The 26,862-nt window shown below is 45.0% G+C and overlaps 1 protein-coding gene across 1 annotated transcript in view; it reads right to left on the bottom strand.

Moving 5' to 3' along the window:
- The window catches only part of Fgd6 (FYVE, RhoGEF and PH domain containing 6), a 162,899-nt gene that overhangs the window by 32,468 nt on the left and 103,569 nt on the right, over positions 1 to 26,862 (bottom strand). The window contains exons 4-8 of the mRNA XM_032911576.1: positions 20,187 to 20,254; positions 20,066 to 20,096; positions 9,255 to 9,406; positions 6,325 to 6,481; positions 3,974 to 4,061 (exon numbers count right to left, since the gene is read on the bottom strand). Of these exons, the coding sequence (XP_032767467.1) occupies positions 3,974 to 4,061; positions 6,325 to 6,481; positions 9,255 to 9,406; positions 20,066 to 20,096; positions 20,187 to 20,254 (496 nt within the window). The remainder of the gene's footprint in view (positions 1 to 3,973; positions 4,062 to 6,324; positions 6,482 to 9,254; positions 9,407 to 20,065; positions 20,097 to 20,186; positions 20,255 to 26,862) is intronic.

Below are 26,862 nucleotides of genomic sequence, written 5' to 3'. Positions count from 1 at the left end.
AGGACAGGCTTCGGCAAGAGGAAGTGAGATCTGCATAAGCTGGGGTTGTAAACCGAGGTCACTAGACCGTAGATAAGTGTGCTCTCAACTTTTCCAGTATGCACGAGGAGGGCTGGGGATGCAGCTGACTGACTGGATACTGGCTGAGCAGGCCTGAGGTCTGAGGATCAAGTACCAGTACAAAAGTAAATAGGTAAATAAATTAAACCACAAATCAATCAATCATCATAATCTAATGAGCAGAATCAAAGCACATATCCTTTGGCAGGGAAATGAAGCGATGCTGTGCTGGGTTGCACGGGGAGTGAGAATAGGTGGTGTGGTCAGTATGAAGTCGTTTCTATAACATGGAGTGGGTGGAGAAAACTCTGCCCTAAATCTCAACAGGAGCGGGAACCAGAGGGACAGGAGAAGCTGGAGATCTGGCCAGGGACTAAGAGTAGGAAGGAGGTTAGTCCTTCAGTAAGGCCCAAGTCATGGAAGCGTGCTTTCAATTTCGAACGCTGTGTAGTGATCTATCCACGTTCACAGCACTACTGCAGGAGGATTCCGAACTTCATAACAGGGGGTAACTATTCATTTCCCAAGCCTTTCAGTTGGTCACGTCTTCGCTATGGGGCAAGATCCAGGAGTCCAGATAGCTTGTTTTGTGAAGATGAGAACGAAGCAACTGATCCTGCTCCTGCTGTGGCAGTGTCTGCTTTCTCCCTGCCTGCTGCTTCCTGATTCCAGTCCTTTCCGGCTTGAGAGGATCTGGTGTTCCACACGCTCAGGATTGGCCCGACTACGGTGCATCAGCCTTGACCACTCAACACAGAAGTAAAATGTAAAAGCACGCGGGATTCATTAGGTAACGCACTCACTGTGTTTCCCTGAGCCCTTCACAATGGCATGCGTTCTCTCAGATGTGTTCTGAGCTGATCCTAAGCAACCGCTACTGAGGATCACTGGATTTACGCAAGCATTTATTTTAGTGGTGCTGGAGGATGCGAGTCATGACCATGTACAGCTGGGGGATCAACAAGGGCTTCCACTAAGAATTTAGTTGGAATTTTTTACTACAATGAAGAGAGAACTGAAGTTCTCATGTGGGGGAAAAACACTGAAGGAAAAAAAAAACCAACCAAAAGTAAAACCCAGGATGGCTAAACAGTAGCACAGACCACTGCCTCTGGGGATCCCCACTCGCTTTTCTCTCATCACGTCTTATCAGTCCTTCGTCTCAGACTCCCTCTGCCCAGAGACAGGGCAAGTTCAAGTCTACTTACACCAAGCCAGGGAGGAATCTTCCCCTACTCTGCCAAATACCTAGATAATGATCAGCGTCAGCGGGTGACTCAAGTAAAGGCTTACACTTCCTTTCGCTACCGGGAGGTCCCTACGTTTGAAATTGGGTCCCTCCCAAGGTCATTGGGAGGATCAAGTTATTGGAACTTGTTTTTCCAAACATGGGACTGCAGTCAATCATTTAAAGAGATGCAGACTTAAGATTTAACATGTACACTGGAGAGATGGCTCAGCAGTTAAGCCTGTGTTGCTTTTACTGAGGATCCAGGTTCAATTCCCAGCTCTTTATTGTGGGCCATAACCATCTCTAAGTCCAGCTCCAGAGGATCTGATACCCTTGACTTTGATGAGCACCAAGCATGCATGTGGTATACATACAAACATACATACACACATACATACATACAAACATGCATGCATGTATACATACATACATACACACATACAAACATACACACATACATACATACATACATGCATGTATGTATACATACATACATACATACATACATACATACATACACACAAGAAGATGCCTACCAGTTCCAGGCAGCTTAGGTTATATAATGTGTTCTAGACCAGCCTGGTCTTTTATGTGGACTATAATTTTTAAAAAAAGATATAAACCAAAATAAAAATAACTCCAAGAGACTAGTGTGTTAGAATATATCTATAATTCTAGCACTCACTGAAGCAGGAGTCTGAAGCAGGAGGATTATCGTGAGTTTGAAGCCAATCTGGGCTACATAGCAAGTACTAAAGCAGCCAGGATTGTATGACAAAACTCTGCCCCAAACAATGCCAAAATCAAAATTTAAGAACCAAATAACCCCTTAAAAGAAGAAAAACTTAAAGTCCAATCTCACATGATGATGGCGTTATAGAACAATGAGAAGTCTGTTGCTTTGATTACAGACATAGCCGAGGCTTCAGGCCTACTAGGAAAAACACTTTACCAACTCAGCCACACCGGCAGCCCCAAACCCGTCTTCTTAAAGACAGATTTTAATTAATGGAAAGAGAGGCCATGAGTTTGGAAGAGAGCAAGGAGAAGTGTATAGGATGGTCTTGAGGGAGGAGAAAGAAACAGGAAATGATGTAATTATAATCTCAAAAATAAAAGAAATAATTAAAAAAAACCCCACATTTTAAAAAGCCGGGCACGGTCTGGTGAACCACCTGAGTTGATACAAGCACCTGTTGCCAACTGGAGGACCTGGCTTCCACCCCCAGGACCCACGTGGCGAGGAGAAAATGGACTCTCGCCAGATGCCCTCTGATATTCACGTATGTGTTGTGGCACACATGTGCACGCATACCTCACTCAACAAATGAACAAGTGAGTGAATGTGATAAACGTAATGAAGAAATGTGAGGTATGGTGACGTGGGCCTATAATCCCAGCATTCCAGAGGCTAAGGCGGAGGTATAAGTAGTCTGAGGCAACTTCGTTGTCTCCACAAAGAAACTTGTCTAAGAAGGAGACATGAATCGTTTTAAAAACTTGTTTTCTTTATCTCTCTACCAGAAACAACTGAGCGTACAATCTAACCTAAACACAGGCAGCTTTTTAACTAGAGAGGCCAGGCACGGTGGGGGTGGGGGTGGGGTGGGGCAAATCTTTTACACTTTCATTTTCAGTAGCTGGGAGCCTTCCTCCTCACATCTGAAGACACTACAAGCAGCCCTCCTCCTACCGCTGTGACAATGGCCGATGCTGTCCAGTAGCCGGTTACGACAGAACATTAGATTTATCTAGCAAAAGCACTGCGTGTCAGCACTTCCCCTTGTCCTGTAAATTAATAATCTCAGCCAGAAGCAGAGGAAAGCAGATGGGCAGGATATCCTCAAACTATTTGCGTAGCATGTATCATTCTAGAGAGAAGTCCAGTGCCTGATTTGCAGTTAGGAACTCAAATTGAGCTCTTGACACACCTTGGTATGAAAGAAAAGCACCCCCTATCTTATCACTCCCAATCTAGGAAAGCCTGTCACATCTAGATGCCTCAAGGGACCTGAGCAAATGCTGCTTTTCCGGGGTTCACATACACCTCTGTTTCCAACTGAGGAGACAGAATTCACTTCATTCTTTCAAGGATCTTTGTAAGCCTGGTATCTTGTCTATGTTACCATGGTAAGTTTTAAAGAGCCAGGGAGCAGAAGTACCCAAGTACATAAGCATTCCTCTAAATCAGACCTCATATTCTCTTGTAAACCAGCCAGACGTCTAAAACCTTGCAAACAGTCTTCAACATACCCAAATAATAATGTACGGTTACTGCTATGATTGCTAAGAAGAGCTAACATTAATAGAATGTGCTATGTACAAAGAGCTATTCTAAGGATCACACATACACTGTAGCTCATTAGGGTCACCAAGACAGTGCTCTATAAGCAGCATGGGGGAGGGGACAAAATACCTCCTTGGGATTAGAGTATCATTCCAGTGGAACAACTCAGGATGAGGGTTGGTGTGGTGCGAAGCTCAGAATAAACCTACATGAACACGAGGCCCGGAGGTGAGTGTGGACACTGGATGTTCAGAGAGCTGAGGGTGGTTCAGTCCCTGCGAGGTGACTCATCTAGCATGCAGCGAGTGGTGAGAGAAGACGCAGGGCACGCTTAGGAAAGGCAGTGCTCGATAGGACACTCGGGGACCTTGGCTGGTAAGGCTGGGGGACCCTACCTGTCAGCAGCAGCCTGTACTGAGGAATCCTCTGAACTGGCTTCAGCAGGTAGTGCTTCAGGGCCAGGTTGGCACATCGAGGGCTCATCTGGAGGGGGAAAAAGGCATTCAAAGTAAGCCCATTGTTTTGACAGAAGCAGAGTCCAGGCTATTCAGAGATGCTTCCTTATGTAAGGGACAGTGGCTGTGCAGCAAGGGAAACTGACTGGAGCCATCGAACCCACCTCTCCAGTCTGTTTCTGAAGCTGCTGCCCCAAGGGCCCTGCGGCCAATGTACTGTAACAACAAGGTCCTGGGGGAGCTGCAGAAATTAAAGTGCAGAGCAGCCTAGTCAGGCGCCCCTTCTCTTAGAAGAATGACGAGTGGAGATGGTGTTGGACGAGCAGTCCTAGAAAAGACAGCCAAGTCAGAGTGAATACCTGACTGTAATGTTTTCCTCGGGGGTGTCTATGTGTGGTAGGATCAAGATGAGCGCATCTATGTGCTCTTGCATTGTGTTATGAGATAGACCCCTCTGTGTAGCTTAGGCTGGCCCTCAACTCTGTGGTCTTGACTCTACTTTCTGGGTGCTGGGATTACAGGATGAGCCATGGTAGCCAGGATGGCTACTTTTATGGATGGTAAGACAGTAGAGGGGAGGAAGAGCAGGAAAGGCTACAAGTGATTTTCAAAGTATAATTACTTGCCTCTTGCGCGAAGCATCATAAAGTAAAAATCAGCGATACTACAGTATCTTTGAAAGTTTGCCTTTCTTATTTTGTGTGGCTAGAATTTACTGACCATTTTTAGCTGAAGAAATAAACACTAAGATATAGCAACCAAAAATGATGAGAGTAGAATTAAACTGATTGTTCTTGAAAAGGATGAGACTCAGTGCTCAGGAAGTAGGGGAAGGTGGACCAGAGATCAAGGACAGCCCTGACTGCAAAACCCACCCTGAGGCAAGTCTGGGGTACAGTGCGCAATCTCGCTCTATTGAAACATTTTTTCATTTAAAAAATGAAACAGACTTTCATTTAAAAAACATACACAGGGGCTAGAGAGATGGCTCAGTGGTTAAGACTGCTCTTCCAGAGGTTCTGAATTCAATTCCCAGCAACCACATAGTGGCTCACAACCATCTGTAATGGGATCCAATGCCCCCTTCTGGTGTGTCTGAAGACAGCGACAGTGTACTTATATATAATAAATAAATATTTAAAAAAAAACACACACAAAGCTTTCGCTGACACATCAAATAAAGCAAAGCAAAGTTTTTAACTTTGATGCTAGAACTTTATTTATTTACTTATCCAACGAAAAACCATGCTCCTTTCACTGTATGTGAAGGTGTCAGACGAATGGAAGAAAATGTTAGGTTGAAAATAGGAAATGATCCCTTGGCATTCAAATCCATCAAGGTAGAAGGCGGAATAGGGGTGGCTGGCCGACGAGTTGGTGTTTAATGGCTATGGAATCTCAGTTTTGCAAGGCTATGTATGTTTCAGAAAGATGGTGGCACGATACTGTCCACGTGATTCATACCACAGAATTATACACACAGTGGCTAAGATCGTAAGTCGGTGTATGTGCGTTTTACCATAGGCCAAAAAAAATAAGATTATTCATTTATTCCTTTGTTTATTTAGTGTGTGCGCGCATGTGTGTAGGTGTCGGGTGCACATGTGTCCCAGCATGCATGCTGAGGTCAGAGGACAGCTTCAGGAGTCAGTTCTCTCCTTCCACACGTGGGATCCCAGACGTGGCAGCGAGTGTCTTTCTGCTCCCAGCCACCTGGTTAGTCCTTTTTTCGTTTTTGAGACAGGGACTCATGTTGTCCATGCTCACAGGAGTTCACTATATACTAAGCATGACCTTAAATCCCTTATCTTCCTGCCTCAGCTTCCCATGTGGTGGGAGCACAGGCCTGTGCAACCGCACCCAGCTGATGAGACGAAAGCCAGGACTTTGAAGCCGGTGTGGCTATACAGTGAGACCTTGGTTTAAACAAGTTAACTAGCTAACTACCTCTAACCAAGATGACGTTTACCCAGCTTAAACAGTACAACATGCAATAACAGATTTCACTATTGAATCTTGGACTATATTGAATTTTTACTGGTTTATTTGATCAATTAATCCTTTCTAAGATTTAGAAGAGATTATTATTATCATTTTATTTATTTATTTATTTCGTTGTTTTTTTTGGAGACAGTTTCTCTGTCCTGGAACTGGGAGTAAAAGCGTGCACCACCATCGGCTAGTGGAGGAGATTATGTTTTAACACATGTTTTCTCAAAAGTTTTGTCTTCAATAGCCATAAAGGACTAAGGCATGCGGGGAGAAGTTGAGCATTCTATGACAGCGAATACCTCAAATTCCCTGACGACTGCGGCGAACCCAGGGTTTTTCTTGCACTGTTCATCCAGCAACGCAATGTTCTTGTCGAATTCTTTGATGTACATGGAGTACATTTTTAAATATGGCCCCTTCTTTACAAAGATGTCAGCAATTCTCTGTTGTTCAGCCCTGTGGGTAGAGGATACAGAAAACCATGTAGGCAGTCAATGTGTCTGAGGCACAGCTCCATCCGCACCAGCTTGTCCTGCTGTTTGCTTTCCCTCTTCTTCATCACTGGCCCTGCCATGAGCATACCTTGTCCAGACTCTGCCAGCTCTGACTGGTCTCCCTTTTTTCATTCTTGTCCTCTCTACTCCATTCGTCAGGGCAGCAGGGACCTAAAAACTGTGCGTCCTATTATGTGACTTCCAGTGACAGCTTCTTTTCAGTGTGTGTGTGTGTGTGTGTGTGTGTGTGTGTGTGTGTGTGTGTGTGTGTGTGTGTGTAGGCAGACGGTCTCACTAAGCTACCTAGACTAGCTTTGAACTCATGATCTGCCTGTTTCAGCCTCTCTCCTGTTACGATGACAGCTCAGTGCCACAACACACCCAGCTCCCAGGGCCTTCTATTGCCCTGAAAATAAAACTACATTCCATGTACACACGGGCTACTATGCTTTCCTGTCTGTCTGTCTGTCTGTCTGTCTGACCCAGGCCATGATTCCCTTCCCCTTTCCCTGTTCTGCAGAACTTCTTCATGTTCTTTAAACATACCCGAGTCCATTCCCATGCTGCAGCCTTTAACAGTGGTTGCACGTGCATGGATGTATGGAGGCATCGGAGTTCCCCCATGCCCACCTTCCCACATCCGCTTTTCGGGGAGGGGGGATCTGAACACCTTACATATGCAAGGCAAGCACCCTACTACAGACTATTTCTAGTCCATGTTCTACTTTCTTAAAGAGTCTTTTTTTAACCGTCTGATCTTCACCAAGAACTCCAGCGTTTTAGTCTCTGCATATCAGATCTTTCCCTGATTTTTCTTACCTATTTACCTTGTATTCATCCCCACTAGAATGCCTGTTCCATGAAAGTAAGGCCTTTGTATATTATGTGTACTATAGGATACGCTAGTCATATGTAGATAACCAACCAGTACAGGAGATAGTCAAACCTTGGAAAATGAAATGGCTGTTAGGCATGGTGGCTCTGTAACTCTGGTACTCAGAAGAGTGAGACAGGAGGATCACCATGAGTTTAAGATCAGTCTACACGTTATAATGGCTCCCAAACCAGGGCAGCTACAAAGAGAGACATTTAAAACATTCAATATAATAACATATTTCAAGAAAACTCAGGTAAGCTAGGAGGCAGGCCTGCTGCTTCTATTACAGGAATCCAGACCTTGGATTCCGTGACCACAGCTGTAAGCACCTGGTTCTTCCTCATGGCTCTACCCCAACGAAACTGGATCGCCAGGATAGATCACGAGGCAGCAGCGGCCTTGGACCATGCCCTTCCTTATGGAACAGAGCATGATCTGTGGTCTGGAGACCAAGGTGAAGGGTCACTTCTGGCTAAGTATGTCCTCTAAGATAGCAGAGCAGAAGTGTCACCGTGGTAAGGTGCACAGGGTCATGGCTTTCTGGGTCAACGAGGTGGGTTCTGCTTCCAAGTTTCCCTGGAAAGGAGATACTGCACAGCAGCTCAAAATCTCAGTGTCAGCAGGCGATGGTCCATACCCAGAGCTTCAAACTTTTGTTGTATAGATAAAGACTGGCCCTCCCTGTCTGGTCCAGAACTGAAAACGCTGCAATTCGTCTAACAGTTGGAGCCCTTAAATCAGTCTTTATAAGACAAGCATACACATTTCAATCTACACATAGAGGATGTGGCGCTCTAAATGCTATCATACAAATAGATATTGAGCCTAGGGCTTCTTGTATGACAGGTAAACCACTAAGCTAAATCCCCAGCTCTTTTTAGTTTTAAAACATATTTGTGGGTTTATTTATTTATCTTGAGTAGAGCATGAATATGAGGTCAGGGAACAATTTTTGGGAATCAGTTCTGTCTTTTCACCATGCCAGTTCTGAGGATCAAACTCAGGTCATCACGTTTGGTGGCAAGCACCTTTACTATGGAGCCATCTTGCCAGCCTGTCTTTTATGTTTTCTGTTGAGACAGAGACTCAGTGAGTTTCCCATACAGCTCAATGGACTTACGGTCTTCTTGCCTCAGCTTCCTAACTATTTGGGCTTGCAAGTCTGCTCCACAAGGTTCCGTGAAAAGAAGATTTTGAGAGAAAATACCTTATTCACAGACTTGAACTATTTTGCGAACAATAAGTAAAATCTTTTCCATAGTTAAAGAGTTATCTCTTTATAGTCTGGTTCTTAGGAATGCTTAATCCTTCCAACACAGACCATCTACAGATCCAAAACTTAAGGAAGCCTTTATCTAAGCAAAAATATTTAAACCTCTCTATACTACATATATGTCCATAGTTAGGTTTTAAAGCCAGTTCAGGGTAATATTAATATAAAATTATATAAAAAACAAAAGATAAATTATATACAGGAATTATTTTGATAATGATACTTCATTTTCACTGGAGCTTTAAAAAATTACACCCTGGAATGTATCAGGAGGTGAAACCCTGTCTCAATAAATAAACAGAAGATCAAAACAAAATAATAGACAAAGGAAATAGCTAAATTGCCTCTGCCTGGATCTGAGCAAGCATCATTGAAGAGCTTTGTAAGTGGCACAGATTTAAATCTAGTGTGCCAAGGTATGGCCATCCGGAATATTTAATCTACAGGTAACCGCCAAAAAGTTCAACGCCCTGAAAACAACGCTGTATAAGGAGCGTCACTTTCCCCTCCCTGGCAGGGTCTCTGCGGTTTCATTTAAAACCGTGCGCTCTGCTCTGAGGAAGCCTAATGTGCTCCGTGTTTTACCAGCTCAGCATTCTTTCCTCCAGTTCCTTCAGGAGATCCCGGTTGAGCTCATACAGCTGAGGCAGGTAGTACAGGATCTGGTTAAGGATCCGGTCCTCAATCACGGGCTTCCCGAGTTGCCTGGACGCGTGGGCTACAGCACCCCGGAAATCCTATTATAGTCAGGAGGGCAAAAAAAAAAAAGTCACTATTCACACACATAACTGGATCAAAAGCTTCCTGCCTAGTCATCCTCTACCCCATGAAGATCTACAATCTCAAAACTATTGTATCTTTCAACTATACAAAAAGGTATCTAAAAACTTGTTTCGCAGCTCTAGGAATTAAAGTCGCTCTAGTGTTATCACATAGATACGCTGACTCTATTTTGCCGCATCGGATGATCATGCTCCCACATGAGGCATAAACTAATGAAAGCCCAGTGCTAGGCACGAGAAGGTGTCTCCAGGGGGGTCTAAGAGATTCCCAAAATGAGACAAGCTGTTGACACTACTCTTAGTTGCCTCCCAGAACTTGAAGTTAAGACCCCGCTGCTGAAGACACCACATGCTTTGGACACTGCACTTGGAAGAATCAAGCTGGAATTGACCCGAAGCCTCCTCCCCAGAGACTAGCTCTCACACTGTCCAAAAGTGTCATGCAAACTGCCAAGAGAGTAAAACGGGCAATAGTCTTACCCAGAAGGAAAGCTTACGAACTGCAACAATGACAGGCGTGACAGGCGGGGCGAGAGAGCCCCGGAGTGCAATAGTGGCGCCTTTATCTTGGGGGTAACCAACAGCTGTCTAATCAGACCTAAGGCCTGCTCAGTATGAGGAAACACACACCTCGTGGTGTGGAGACGTGGCCTGTGGCTGGAGAGGACCCTAGAGAAGAACCTACTACAGCCAATTTCTAAACTGTGATGGCTGCTTTTAGCTGTCAACTTGACTACATATGGAATTAATTAATATCCAAAAACGTAGGGCTCGACATAAAGGGACTTGTGTTTAATTGGAAGTATACAGATCCACATCTAGTCTGGATCGTGTGGTGGGAAGACACACCTTTAATTTGGGCCTCACCGCCTCGTGGAAGCCTACACCAGGACGAAGGGGGGGAGGAGGAGGAGGAGGAGGAGGAGGAGGAGGAGGAGGAGGAGGAGGAGGAGGAGGAGGAGGAGGAGGAGGAGAAAGCTTTGCTCACTGCCTGCCTGCTCTCCCTTGTTCTTGAGGTCATTCCTTCACGGCATTAGAAGCCTACTTCACATCTGGCCTTGCGGACTGAGTGGCTTCTGTGTTCTTAGACTTTCCTTCCTAGCCAGCTATTGCTGGATAAGCCAGACCCTACAGTTTGTAAGTCTTTCTAACAAATCCCCTTTCTCTATGTATGTATAAGGGAGAGGTCCATTCTATAAAGTCTGTTACTCTAGAGTACTCTGATACATAAATCAATATACTTTTTAACTTTATCCTAAATATTAATCTTTATACCCACAGATATGTGTAGCACTTACACCTCATCAAAGAAGGTCCCCTTTGTAAGGCATAGGGACTAGGACCGAGATCCACAACTACTCAAAATAAATGACTGCGAGGTGTCCAACCCCAACTGGTTCACCTACAATACAACCCTCACACTCAAGGCTCAGGAAACACTGGGGAAGAGTGGGGAGAAAAGATTATAAACACCAGAAAACCAGGGTAGCTGCCCTGAGACAGCGTCTTCTAGCTGTGACAGGGACTCTCTATTCTCGAAATCACACCTTAGTGCCTAAACAAGCATTGTATGATGGCACCAGCCGACCTGACAACATGAATGGGGACTCTCACAAGGCCCTACGCCTAGATGAAGAACTATAGACAACCGATGGCTGACAAAAGGGGAGGAATCATTTTCTCTAGGGAAGAACCCCGATAAGTTATTCAATCCCAAGTGGTCAGCCCTAAGCATATCTACGCATGAGCAATAGTAAGGAGGCTCAGTAACTTCTGTGTGTTTGTGGGCGTGATTAAACAGTGAATTGGGAGGTGTGGGCAAAGGAGGAGTTGAAAGGGGTAAAAGGAGTTGGGAGGGAGGGGCAGACATTATGCAAATGCAGTATTTATGCCTGATATTCTCAAAAATATTCAATTAAAATTTTTAAGAAGTTCTAAGCAGGTCTTAGCTACCTCCACCCTGGATTTCAGAGCCCTCCTCTTGTTCAGTGGTCATTTCCCAACCTGGAGCCTCTGGCTGGGACTTGCAGAGGGAGGCACCTGGCAATCAGCGCTGTAGATCTACGCCGCTGCTCTTGACTGACTGTGCTTCCTTGACCGAGCCTTGGTTTCTTCATTTGTAAAATAGGTGCAACTGTTACACAACCAGGGTAGTACTAGCAATAATGTTTAATTGGCGGTTGCACAAACTTTCCGCAATACATTTGGTACAGAGTCAACACAACGCTCTGACTCCAGATCTTAATGCTCCTCTTCCTTGAGCCAAGCTCCCAAGAGCTCACCATTTGTACTTTAAAAACCGGTCACCTGGTCCCACACCCACTCCAGCAGCACCTGATGGGCAAAGATGTAGCTGGCCACACAAGCGCATGGGCGACATATCCACCTGGGGTCTCCCCGGGGTGGCATCCGTAATGAACGAGTGAGTGAGGTAATCCTGGCCCAGCCCTATTGGTATTCCTGAGTTCGACTTATCCAGAATCATCCCCTCTGAGAAACCAAGTAGCAGCCTCCAATACTGCCCTGTAAGTGAGAACCAACCCCTCAAGGCCCAGGCCCCCAGTCTGCATCTCAGGAACCTGCAGAACAGGAGCAGACCCCCCCTGAGTTTCCCAACCTCCCCGGCTAACAGTGGGGGCTCAGCATGTCCATGTGCCAGCCTGGACACACGTCCTTGCTGGACAGGGCAGGTGTGCCCCGACAGCAGGGCATGGTGCCCCATGGCCTGCACCTGAGAGTCATGTCACCACCACAAGGCCTCATGACTCAGCAGAATTTTATGCTGATGAAGCAGTTGGGTGTGTGACCTCAAGGTCTACACCCAGCCTCCCCACACAGTCTCCCCACAGGGCTCCCTTATAGGACCCCCACCATCTGTGTTAGTGCAGTGTGTTTCTGGACACCAGGTGGGCTGCCTCCCAAACCAGGGCAGCAAGGCCAGTCTACACTTCCAGCAGGCCCTAAAGGGTCTGGGGATACTGAGCATATAACTTTCAAAAAGTTTATTTTTATCTCGAGAAGGGTGGAGGGAGACCCCACATATTTTCATCTTCTGTTCTTTCTAAGATTACTAGTGCCATGTTTAATATAGGTCACCACCACCACACCCATCCCTGCAGAGGAGGAGGAAAGGGTGGGGGAGGAGATAAGTGTTTGTAGAGGTGCCATTGTCCTCTGAGGGTGGGCCTCAGGATCTAAGTTAAACAATATTCCAGCCGAACCTCTCGAAACCCTCAAGACTCCAAAACAAAGGACCTTTCCTTCTCCTAACAGTCAGATTACAAATCCTCAGGCAGAACCCCTGAGGAAACTCACTAGGCTTTCTCTTGGAAAGGGATAGCATTTCCTCTGTAGATACCTTCAACATTTCCCCCTAAAAGACAAATTAATTAAGAGTATCTCTTACTTCTCCAGGACGAATTAAAAAAATAAAAAGGACGATAAGGAAATGAACAAAACAAACCCCAAATTAAAAAAAAAAAATCCTCACGTGTACTCTAAAAGAACAAAAGGTTTCCAACCCAAAGTCCATTCAGGTTTCTTTACAGAGCAGGGCATTAAGTTCTGGATGCAGATAAGGTTTTATTGAGGAACTACACTCCCATCTCCCCTCGATGTTTTCTTCATGTTTTGAGACAGTCTTGCTGAGACCAGGATGGTCTCAGGAAATCACAATGCTCCTGCCCCAACCTCTGGATGACTAGAATTACAGATGTGTCAGTGTGGCCTCAAAACTGTTAAGTAGCCAAGGACAGCCTTAAACTTCTAATCTTGCCTACCTCCCGAGCACTGGAATAACAGGCCTGTAGCACCATACCCAGTTCATTAGATGCTAAGGATTAAACTCAGGGCTTCCAGATGCTGGGCAAGAAAGCCTACAAGACAGCTACGTTCCTGGCCACCTCAAGTTCTTAACAAATACTAAAACCTTCTTCTGGGTTCATTTTTATTGCCCCATTAATCATATTAATTAATGTAAAGGAACGCCTTATCTGCATAGCAACTACAGCAATAACTTGTATAACTAATTAGTAAGATGTCAAGCAGGAATTTAGTCTGCAAGAGCTCCAGGTTAGAAAACCACACGAGCATCTCCAGAAACCAAGCTGACAGCAGCCATGTCCCGTCCCCTGCAGCTTGCCTCAGTCAGCCCTGGCACTCGTTAGGAGGGAACGCAGCTTCTTAACTCTTCTGGAAGTCGTTAGGTTGTCTCCAGTGGAGGAACGCTGTAGAGCACATGTATGAATCACGCCCCTGATGGCAAATGTGCTCAAAGCTAAGCTAGGTAAGCAGCGGCACCTTTTTCTGCCAGTGTAGCGAGGAGCCCCTGCTCAGCAGAGCCAACGAGCACGCCCCCGTCTTCCCGCAGAGTTAGTGGTGACTGCACTGGCCCCTTGGCAGCAGAATAACTTTTGTTTTCCAACTGGAAGGCATTTCCTCGCCATGACAGTGACAGTGGATGCTGGCTGCTAAGTGACTGAAGAGCCAGTCTTGCCCGGCTTCCGCCAGACTTCACAGTCCACGCCATCCACCACTGCCAGAGCAGACACTTGTTTATCTGAGACACATTTAACAAATACCAGCCAAATCCAAAGGGGCTGACCACCGTTCAGGAGGCTCTTATCACAACTTGGCAAGGCTTCATTGGTTTTCTAAGGGTGCTGGGTGTTTGGGGCAGCTTTAGATGAATTGAAGACCAATGGTATAGTTGTTGAAAATTATGGTAGGAGCTCAAAACAAAATAGGAAGTTTATACTTTAGAGAGAGCCAAAGAAAGACAGGGATGGCGGCAGATGCTCCTGTGTAAACCCAGCACTTGGGGGTGGGGATGACCAAGGTAGGAGGATTGCTGTGTGTTCCAGGGTGCCCTGAGCTACATAGAAAGGACAACATTTAATAAAGACAATAGGACCCTGAAGAGTTCGGACCTCTAACAGCCACAGCTGTATGTTCTAGGCAGGCACTTGACGATGATTCTCTGCTTTACCAAAGGGCTCAGCCGAAGCACTGCCTCACCCAACCTAGCCTTACTAAATGCCCACCACCCACTCCAGTGTCCGGCCCTGCACCTCACTTCCCACCTCCTCAAGCAGCAGCAGATCACCCTGTCCCCCACTTACTCCTTTGAGAACCTCCTACCCACTGGAACTCACTTTCTCCTCGGCTTTGAATTCTGTGTTTGGAGTTAAGTCCAATTCCTTCACCGCTGCAAAACCAGCGCTGCTACTGAATAAAGTCTGTCTTACTATCTATGGTTTTTAAGAGGCCAGGCACGGTGGTGGATACTGTTGATCCCAGCACTTGGGAGGCAGAGGCAGGTGGATTTCTGAGTGTGAAACTGGCTATATATTGAGTTCCATGATAGCCAGAGCTACATTATAGAAAGACACTGTCTCAAAACACACACACACACACACACACACACACACACAACACACACACACACACAAATGCATACACACATATACATACACAACAGATGCACACACACATACACAGACACACACACATACACACATACATACACACACACAGATGCACACACATACACACACACAGATGCACACACACACACAACCACACAGTTTTAAATGTCACTTAGTAATTATTTTCACCTGGCTATCTGGGTTTTCTTGGTAGTTTTTTGAGAGCTCAGCACACAAAATCTTAGGTTAAATCCTCAACACCCCAGCTCAAAATAGGGCATCCCCGTCTCTAGGCTAAGACAGTGAATGCCAAAGCTCCAACAAGTAACTTGACAGCCTCCATAACCGCCTTCAGCAGGAAACTTCAATTGTATTCCTCCTCTTCTTCGGCTCCATCTCCCCACATCAATACACTCTGAACTGGGGCCAGATGCAACTAATTCTACAGGAACTACACAGATAAACTTCCCAGCCACTGCCACAGTGGTGTCACTGGAGGGAGGGTCCAGCTTTTTTTGTTTTTATAATTAAAAAAAAAGATGATTATAACATGTAATATTTTAAAAACCCTAACAGCCAGGATAATTTGGGAAGGTGTGACAATCTTTAAGAGGCATATTTTAAGAGCCACAAAACCATTTTGGGCAGAAGCATCTAAGTTCACCAAAAGCTCCCTTCACTCTAGCAGTGCAGATACAGGTGAGCAGAGAGAGCCAGAGCTTGCGTCTGCACTCCTGGGGAGCTGGTGACAAGCCTGACAGTGTGGCCCAGTGGAAGAGCACCAGCCTGGACTGCGTGAGGCCCTTGGGTTTGAAGACCAGCACTGGAAAGGAGAGTAGGGTGGAGAGCAGGGAGGTGGGAATATTAGGCACACTGCAGGTATTACTAACATCAACCAGATACAGCACCAGTTCTAATCAAAACCAACTAAGGTTCTGTATGCAAAGTCAAATCACCTGTGAGCACACTCGCTAAGTGCTTGTTCACGTTGGACCTTAAAGACTGAAAGGGGCCTCTAGATAATAAAGCATATTATATCATTTTCTCCCAATAGTCCGTAAATAAGATCCAGTACAACTCCAACTCTTTACAGCACCAACAAGCTCACTCCGCCCAGTCTGATCAGCTGGGGAAGACCCCAGCCGAAACATCAGTTTGAACAGGACCGAGTCTGAACCTCAGAGGCACTGAAGCAGAGGACAGATGGCTTCGTCTGTAACGCTGGGCTGTCTATCTCCAGAACCAGAGGAGTGTGTGACTTAATTACCAGCTGTCCCAAGAGGAGGGCTCGACCTTTAGCCATTGTTTAACCACTATCAGGAGCCCATGAATTCAAAGCCCACATGGACACAGGGATAGATAGGGAGCTCTCAGTGAGAAAAAAAAAATCGCTTACAGAAAAGCAAAGCCAAGCAAAACAGCTGCCGTGATCCAAGACCTGTTATAAATATGCAAAAATGAAAGAAAGACTGGGAAGTAAAAGGGAAAGTCCCCATGTCAATAATTTAACTTCCGTTTGGTCTTGTTTATCCAGGCAGAGTCTTGTTATATAACCCAGGATGGCCTTACACTCGTGATCTTTGTGCCTCAGCCTCCCGAGTGCGGGGACTGCAGGGGTCTCCCAGTGTGCTTTGCTGACTTTGTTTTTAGATGAAAGTAGTTTTCCAGGTGAAATGATCCTTCCTGTTCTGTATGCACAGATCGGGTTGTGTATAAGCGTCAGTGCATTCAATGCAAAACAGCATAGAAACCAAGTGTTCGCACCGTGTTCTCAACCCTCCTTAGTAACATTAACAAATCATGTGCACAAGTAAAAATTACAAGTTCATTTTCATCTTTAGAGGATGAAAAACAAGAGTTTCTCTGGTTTCCTAGGCAGCTGAAAAGAATTCTGTAAGCAACAAATATGTCAAGGACACACTACATCCTACAGATACGCTATAAATAGCAATGGTTAGGACTGCGAGCAGACATTTTAAATTTCTGCACCAAGAACTCACATAGACCAGACTTCAAAGTCTGGCTTTGACATTTGGTAGCATTTTTTAACAGGTTAAAACATTTCTTCATTTAAAATAGACAAAGGGAAAAAACTATTTTTACAGACGTTGTGAGGCTAAAAAAGTAATTTGTATAATATAATTATATAATATACTATGAGGTATATAAAGAATGCTCATTAGAAGGCCATTTACTTAAAACTATTTAGTACCCACGAGTCTTAGGAAGGTGAGAAGATCTGAAGTAGAGCCACTGAGAGAAGGAGAAGCCAAACCAAGGCAAGGGAAGGCAGAAGCAAGACTGATGTGCTATAGTAACGAATTTCATCTGGAAGTCTTAATGTGAATGGAACTGCTCAAAAAAGAGAGGGGTAGCCAAGTTATCAGGAGCTAGAGAGAAGACAAAGAGAATGATCATTTAAAAGTCCACGTACCTCACAAGACAAGGTGTACTTGGGACAGAAGGACAATTTTAAGGTGGGAGAAACACGATCACTGGGGAAATGTGTTCATTTTATATTGCACTTAGAAAAATAAATACCATCCTATGTGGTGTTAAGGTATCTTTCATTATGGATAGACATTTTGACTAGGAGGCATGTCTGCTCCTGACAGTACCCCCTTCACAGTTCAAGGAAGATACTGAGCATCAAAACCTCCATATGGAGTTGCTCCAACTGTGGCAAGGTAGCCATTGGGCAAGAATTCATCTTCAGACAAAAAGCACTGTCCAGGAAAGGACACAAGGAGGGAGAGTCGGCAGCTGAGCTCTGCCACGTCAGAGTAAGCCAGCCCTTCGTAGCTCCTGCTTTACTCACGGTCGGCCGCATGGTTCTGAGCCAGAAGGCTGAAGAATAGGGGACTGTCCAACTGTCTCTGCAAATTGGTTATGTTTTGGTGCTTCCTGTGTACTCAGGTAACATTTAATTTGTTTTTGGATCTCTGATGGGGTTGAAGACGAGTTATGGTCTCATGGTCAATGCTTGTTTAGCATTAAGGAAGATGATGCGGATTGGAAAGGATGATTTTCAGATAGTAATGCAAGTTGAAAATCAAAACATAATTCAGATATAGGATTATAGACTCTTTAAGTTAGGATAGATGTTAGAGTAATGAACCTTAATTGACAAAATTGATGGACTATACATTATTAGTGTATATCATCTCTTACAGTTTACATAACTGTGATAACTATGTTCATTGTACTTGGAGAGAAAAAGAACTTTTTAATGGACCAAAAGGGTGAGATGTTGTGGACTGGTTCTAATGCTACTTGTATTAATTTGCTCCCCAAATTACATGGGAACCCACACATCAGGGTGTAAGACACTTAGGGTCCCTGTCCCTAGCTAGCGTTGATTTAGTAAATAAAGTTGCCAGTGGCCAATGGCTGGCAGGGAGAGGGAGGCAGAGCTTTTAGATTTCCCAGACAAGGGAAGCCAGAGAGGAAGAACAATTGCCATGGCTAGGGAAGGAATAAGACGCAGTCGTGAGAGCAGCAGAAGAGAGAATACCAGCCATGTGAGAGCTGAGAAGGAGTGGCCCCAGCCCCCACCCCAAATTGGGTCTAGGGTAGCCAAGATAGAATATAGATTTTAGTAAGTAGTAACTCAGGAGTATCAGGGGAGGCGTTAGCAATGTAGATGTTTGGACTGTCACAGACATTACACTGTTTAAGGCATCTTAAAACAGAAGGCTGTATGTGTGCGCAAGAATCTAGACCATTGGGGCAGCAAGTGAGGAAGTCACACAGCCACTGCTGGGGAGGTAGAGTGGATTAATCAACTACAGCAACACCTTCATGTCCAGCTAGCCTTGGTTCCAGCTTTCTAGGTTTACTGAGAGTCTATGTGCTGGGTAGTTTTTGTTTTCAACTTGAGAGAATCTAGAATCATCTGTGAAAAAGAAACTTTAATTAAGGAACTGACAGACCAGCTGGCCTGTGGCAATGTCCATGAGGGACTGTCTTGACTGCTGATTGACTGAGGATGGCACAGCCCACTATGGGCAGCACCATCCCTACGCAGGTGGGTGTGGGCTTATAAGACGGCTGAACAATGAGCAAGTAAACGAAGTTCCTCCACGGGTCCTGCCTGGAGCTCCTGCTCTGCCCTCAACACAGAGTTTAAACTGGAAGTGTGAGACAAAGAAACTCTTTCCCTGCCGTGTCGCTTTTGATCCCAGTGTTTTATCACAACAGAATGAGACTAGAATATTCTATCAGATTGCTGTCTAGTCTGGTGGCTCAAAATGGGACTCTGGAGGCTGAGGCATGAGGCACCTTTGAGTCAAAGATGAGATGAAGTTAGACTGTTTCAAAAGAGAAAGAGGGATAAAAACAAAGATGGTGAAATATGGTAAGAGAGTGAGAGAAGGAGAGGACTAGAGGGCTAGAGGGGGAAGAGAGACACAGAGACAGACAGACGATCTATTTTAAGGCGGATTTGAGCACATATAGTAGCACACATGTGTGGGATGTTTGGGATATTTTACCAAAATATAATCAAAACAAAGTAGCACTAAAAGCACTTTGACTGCCACTACACCCGAAATCTTGTGAAAACTTGCAAGGACAAAAAAGCACAGGAAGGAAAATGAGTATGTGGTCGGACACACATAGTTGTTTCCTAACAGGTCTGCTCAAGTTGACAACTGTAAAAAAAAAAAAAAAAAAAAAAAAAAAAAAAGTAGCTATAAAAATGTCTGTCTCAAGTGTCTCTGTTTCTGTTAGGATCAGGGAGGAAATGTCCTAAAAGATGCACCATCATCGTGAGTGCTGAGGATGCAGTTTGGTGGGGAAAAGGAAAAGAGGAAGAAGAAGAGGAAGGGAAGGAGCAGAAGCAACAGCAGCAGACGTCACGGCTCATTATCATAAAGAAAGGCATGGTGCTAAAGACATTATTTTTAGAAATCATCTAGGAATATCTGGGTGTAAATGGGATGGAGATATTTTGGAAAATGTCTATTTTATATACATATACATAATTTACACACACACACACACACACATATATATATATATATTTAATTTATAGGTATGTGTTTCTTTTACAAATTTAAAATATTGCCACGCGCTAGAGAGTACATGTGAATCGATCACTTGTTAGCTATGCAGAGAACATTTAGGGTAAGAAAAGTGCAGGACCAGGGATAACTTAGAATTGAGAAAAATACCAACAGATACTTACAATATGCAGAAGTTTTAACACATCGACAAACCTGTAAAACAAACAAACAAAAAGGCATTGTTTTTTTTTAATAAGCCGACTGGGGAAGAGCAGTCTTCTGAACTGGTAACTTGATACCTACACTTTCTCCGAGCTCATGATCTCCTTGGCAATGTGATGGACTTTGCTCTTCATCCCAGCATCTTCATCCTGAAGTTAGAGCGTGCATTGAGAAAGCATGAAGTCACAAAGTATGGGATCAGCTATGAGCTCGCTAGACGCACTTTAACCCTTATTAACACACAATTCACACTATACAGTACTGTCACTCTGCTTTCTGCCCTGCCACTGGGGTGTCAGAGCCCCACTGACGTGCCGCTCAGAGGAGGTGAAATGTAGGGGTGCTAGGCTGCATTTCTTCCTCAGTGCTGGAGTGTTGGGCTGCGGACATGCCGCTCAGGGAAGGTGAAACTCAGAGTGTTTCTCTGGGTGAAAACAGGACAGGCCTCCATTCCAGCCTGTGCACCCAGACACCTCGGGGATTGAGGATTGGAGTCTGCAGCCCAGGATGGGGCAGAATCTGGCTTGGCCACAAGTGAGTGCCAAATGTACAGAGAGGTTGAAAGAGGGGCTTCTAGGAGAGACTCAGGCATGGCTCTGGATGACGAAGGCCTCACCTAGAGGCAGTCCTTGATGAAGGAGTTAGTCCTTGCTTGTCCAAACTGTTTTATTCATGGTGATTGAGGATGCGTACGTCTTACTCAGGATGAATCAGAGATTAAATACCTATTACAGGAAGGGATGCCCAGGAAGAGACACTCATTGGCTAAATACTCAGGGCCTATCTAGATACCTCATTAGCATGGAGAGCTAGGTTTTTATGCTCCATGACTGCTTGCCATGATCCTCTTAGTGGGGTGTCATGGTCTGGAACTAGTTTGAACTCCTGCCATTCTCAACTATGAGATTCATCAGGGTTCTAAACTTGCTATAACCTTACTAGCTCTGTCTGGTGGCATGGTCTACATCCCACACAATACCTCAACAGCAAACATGGGGAGTTTGTAAGATGATGATGCAGAAGCAGCTGAGAAATGAGGACTGGGACTGGGGGAACACACGCCTTTAATCTTAGCACTCTAGACATAGCTAGATCTCTATGAGATTGAGGCAAGCCTGGGCTACATGGTGAGTTCCAGAACAGCCAGGGCTATGTAGTGAGATCCATGTTAATCAACCAACCAACCAACCAATCAAATGAACAGCATCAAGGGTTCAAAATGGAAATATTAGTATACTACAAAGAAAACACTTATGAGTATCAAAAAGTCCAGTGAGGTTGTGTATATACAACTAGTTCCAATACTCAGGAGACTCGAGGCAGGAAGATGGTGGGTTCTAGGCTAACTTTGACGGCACTGCAAGTCCAACTAAAATAAATAAGTAAGTAAGTAAATAAATGAATGCACTTTAGATGCTGCATGAAGATGTGCTATGAAGAACTACTAATGGGTGTGCATGTCAGATCTCTCGAATTCTAAAAGCACAGTGTAATCAGAACTCTTCATGACATTATAATCTGACATCATCTCAAGGACACCGTTTGATTATTTCTCAGTGTGAATATTAAACAAAAAACTGTACACATCTGGGAAAGAATGATGATTTAGACAGCGCTTCTGACATTTAGGTGAGCTCGTTGCTGGTTGCAGGGGACGGACAGACTTTCCCTTCCTAGTGTCTGGAAGATCTGAAAATGCAATCCCTTAGTGAAGAGGGAAAAACCAGTAAAGAAGGAGCAAGCAATTAAGATATTTACTTAAGGTGGAAATTATAACTAGAACCAGGCCGGGGAATGTAACTTCTCAGTACAAGTTTGCTCAGCACACAGGCCCTTAAGCCCACAGCGGACGGAGCACATGTGCATGCGTACACACACACACACACACACACACACACACACACACACACACACACACACACACACACTAAAAGCTGCTGTAGAAAACCATCAGACCCCATTTTGTAAGGATTTTTTTTTCATTCTTGTTTGCATTCTTTCTAGCACTGGCAGGAGCAGACAGTTAGTCTGTGCTCTTTCCAGAGCTATTGGGCAAGGAGATGCATAAAAAGTCACCATGGCAATCCCCTAGTCATTCATTAACAGAACGCCATGGAGGCGGGGTGGGGGGGTGTGTTAAAGCAATGGCTCTCAGAAGTAGCCTTCTCTACCAGGAAATGGCGTGCCATCCCAGCAGATCCACTTAGCACATCAGTTAAAAGTATTTTCTTAGTTCTTCGTCTTATTTTTTAATTTTTTGGTGGTCACTAGTCAGCCCAAGCCCTCTTTCTTAGCTCTTGAATTGGTTTTCACGCGGTTCCAGAATTTCCATGTCAAAACAAAGATATAAAATAAATGCGGTTTGAAAGTGAGTCGGCTCTCAGGGAGAAAACATTAAAACCCGTGACTGCCTGTGTTCTGTGCACATAGCCTCAATGGCTAAGCACAGGTGATGTCCAAGTGGGTCAGCTGGGTGAGAATCCTTTAAAGTTTCAGTTCAGGTTGCTTTGTTTCATTTTTGAGGCAGGGTCTTGCTGTAGCCGGAACTGGCCTTATCCATTGCAGCCTCCTGAGTTTGGGGATCATAGGTGCACTCATGCCTCACCCCAAGGTTCTACAGCAGGTTTACATTCCGAATTCTGTTGTTTGCTGCAGGGCTGAGGACTGATTTAAGAGATGCTTCACAGGCTAGAAAAGAGCTCTGCTGGGGAGTTTACCTACTGTGCATCCCCAGAATCCAGACACGTATTAATTTCTTTACTTACTCACTTGTTCTAATGTGTATGTGTGAGCATGTCTGCACAGAGAACACCTAGGAGCCACTGGAGGCCAGAGAATGGCATTGGATGCCCTGGGAGCTGAGTCAGAGACGGCTGTGAGCTGCCATGCAGGTGCTGGGAATTGACTGTTATCCTCGACGGGAACAGTAAGCGCTCTTAACCACCGAGCCACCTCTCTGGCCTCTGGGATTTTTTTCCTTTGTTTTAATTGTAGTCATGTCGGTGTTCACGTAAGTTAGAAATATGGGGGAGATCTTTATTTTTAGGTTCATTTAAGATGGCTTTTGAGACCATTAGACCATAAATAGTAGCTGTGGTCATAGGGATGAATAAGTTCAAACGCAGCAGATATGCGCGCCAAGAGCAGAAGACTACCTGACAATAGGGATTTAAAGTTCATTATCTTCAGAGTTGGGGCAGAGGTTATGCTCGGTGCTGGCCTAGCATGCCTGAGGCTACAGCTAAAAAGGGAGGGAACTGAAAAGAAAGGTCAGATTTCCAGTTATTAACCTGAAGGGTTTTGTATCATTCTATCACAGGGCTGGGAGATGTGCACTTAGTAAGGTGCTTTTCAGTGAGTAATTTTTGTTATCCTGTTTTAAGCTCTAGAAGGACCACTCAACTAGCTCTGTCCAGATTCCCTTGGATCCACAGATAAAAAACAGTGTGCATGCACGTGCAAACACACACACACACACACACACACACACACACACACACACACACACACACACACACCAGTTAATCTTAAAATGCCTGGGTACTCTTAAACCTTCCCTGCCACCCCAGGATAATCGGACAGAGTGGCCATTGGCCACTCCAACTGAAAACTCCCATGGCTGGTTGCTACTCCTTCTCTCTTCCCCAGTCCTCCCGAGTCGGTCTGCATCAACTCTCTCCAGCGCAACTCTAAGTGTCCCTCCCCATCCTCAGTCATTGGTCACTGGTATCTTTATTGATTGATCAAGAACCAATTGGGGAACAGGATCTTACTATCAGAACCCCCCCTACAGTGCTTGCTATGAATTTATGCAGGCATGAGGATAATTTGGGGGTGGGGAGAGGCCAGGTGTGGTACTGTGCGCCCACCACCCAAGCACACACGGAGACAAGTATATCCCCAAGTTTGCTGGTGAACCTGTCTGGCTGTAATACTGAGCACCAAGCAGGTTACGTGAATGATCATTCCCCTAAATTAGATGAAGAGCAACTGGGAAAGACACATGATATCTTGGGTCTCCATAAACAAATACACATATGTATACACAAACACACACAGAAATAGACACACACGCACACACATACACAGACACATACACATACACATAGACACACACATACACACACACACATACACATACACACACACATACACATACACACACATACACACACATACACATACACACACACACACACACACACGTGGATGAAATTTAAAAATACTGTACTAAATACTGCATTGTTTTCCAACTTCTGGCAGTAACTTTGACTTAGCTTCCCAACAGGTACTGCTAAACACATACCCAATATAATTAATTACTTTCCTACCAAGATTTGATGAAACAAAACATTCCATAATATTAATTTTCTTTCTCATTTTCCGGAAGTAAGCACTATTTTTTTTTAATAATAGATCATGCAGCTAAGGCTGGACTCACTTCATTGTACAGCGGAATCTGGCCTTGGCTTCCTGGTCCTCCCACCTTTAAGCTTCAGTGTTGGCGTTAAGGGCGGGAGTGACAGCGACCACTAATCTCAAAGTTTCCTTGTGTTTGTTCCCTCCATGTTTTATTACAACAGAGTTTGCATGCAATACCAAGAGACCTTAACCCCTTCACGGACAGAATCTGCGCTGCCAAGAATATTCAGAGAAAGCTACAACTGGACTAGTCATGAAAAGTCTTTAAATGGCAAATGTGATGGCTGATTTTGGCTGTCGAAACACTTGAGAAGAGAACCACAATTGAGAAACTGCCTCCAAGCCTGTGATAATTAATGTCTATGGAGCACTTCCTTGATTGCTAATGCATGTAGGAGCTCTGAGGCCCACTGTGGGCGGTGCTGTCCTTGGACAGGAATCCTGGGCTGTAGGAGGGTGATGGCTGAATGTGAGCATGGAAGTGAGCCAGTAAGCAGCATCGCCTGTGGCCTCTGCTTCAGTTCCTGTCTCCCGGTGGGTTCCCACCTTGAATGTCAGAGCTTTGGCTTCTCAGGATGGACTGTATCCTGTGGGCCAACTAAACCCGTTCCTTTCCCGTGCTGCTTTTGCGCATGCTGCTTACCACAGCAACAGAAACCAAACCAAGATGAGAGATGACTTATCCACGGTACACACAAACGCAGTCTAACTAGCCTTGTGTGGTTTTGCCTTCTTTTCCTCAGCTCTCAAATTCTACTGCTAAAAGGACAACTACATGAGTCTGATTTCTGTCCCCATTAATATTCACTTTTTAAAAGTAGGTTCTTGAATGATTAAGACTAATGTGTTCCCGTTGGGGTTGGTCTGGTGCTGCTATGACTCAAATGCTAAATACTGTATCCCAATACCTGGTTGCTCCAATAGGAGTGAATTCTCCCTTACACCAGCTTCTGTGGTGCAAACCTTGCCCCCAGGGTTAACTGGTCAATAAAGGGCTAATGCCTGTCATTGGGCAGTAGATAGAGGGGGGTGGCAGGAAGAGAGGAATAGGGGAGGAAAGCTGAGACGTGGAGAGGAGGAGGCAGCCAGGAGAGAAGATGGACCGTGAGCACGTGGCCAGGGGAAACAGCAAGGAACAAGGGACAGGTGGCTGGGATGTAAGTCAGAATAGCTCTGAAATCTGCAGTCTTGGCTTACGGCTTGTAGACGAAATCCCTGGATTGTGTGTCTTATATGCACTCCAGCTAGAATTTGTAATTCCATGTACAGGTTACACAAGTTTTGTTCACTTGGCTCCAACCACTTACCTTCTGCTATACTTTTTGAAACAGAAGTGATTGTGCAGACCAGACATCAGTCACGAACTAGTGACTGGGACTGCACACGTGCTTACACACTTACACCCTGGGATAACGGATAGTCTAATAACGTCACGCATCTCTCCGTACGATCTGTAACTATAAAGTTAATGATGCTGAAGTTGGTATATATTTTTAAAATGAGAAACTCACTAGAAGGCTAGGGATATCATTCGGTGATGCCCAGACAGTTTGAGGCCCTGCATTTGGTCCCTAGTACTGCTTCCAGGCCCCCAACCCCCACCCCACATACACAAACCCGAAAGTCAAGAAGCTGTGGGCTGGAGAGATGGCTCAGTGGTAAAATGCACTTGCTGGGTAGGTATAGTGGCAAACATTTCTAATCCTGGCAGGTAGGTAGGGAGCAGAGTTAGACAGATCTCTGTGTTTGAGGCTAGCCTGGTCTTCATGGCCAACATAGTTACATAGAAAAGACCCAATCTGAAGAAGAGAGGGGAAAAATAAAGACACACTTGCTATTCTTTAGAGAATTGGGGGCAAATCCCCCCAGGGCAGCCCGACCATGGCACCCAGCTCCAGTTTGTGTCCTCGCTGCCCTTCACAGGCACACACCAGAAAAATACGCATTTCTCTTCGGTGTATGCTTTGGCCTTTGCCTTTGTCTCCTTTTCTTCCTCTTCTGTCCCAGGCACTGGGCCTACTCTCTGCACAGAGCCTTGCTCACCAGAGTCTGAATCACACAGAGCCGTGTAGAGTGGGACCCTCCATAACTAGAATCCCTGGGCAGACAGCATGCTTCTACTACAGCGAGTGACAAAATGCAGACTAGGAAACTTAACTATACATCATCATTCTAAAAGCGGACTAGGATCCGAATATCCACGCACACACCCTTCAACCTTCTGAGCTCATCATTGAGAGAACACTTCTCTTGTAGAGACACATTCTGTTTCCTCATCTACATAGTGACTCACAACCACCCATAACTCCATTGCCAAGAATATGATGACCTCTTA

Source organism: Rattus rattus, chromosome 1 (genome assembly GCF_011064425.1).
Source record: "Rattus rattus isolate New Zealand chromosome 1, Rrattus_CSIRO_v1, whole genome shotgun sequence".
Classification (NCBI taxonomy): Eukaryota; Metazoa; Chordata; class Mammalia; order Rodentia; family Muridae; genus Rattus; species Rattus rattus.
This window is presented reverse-complemented; position numbering and strand designations above follow the sequence as displayed.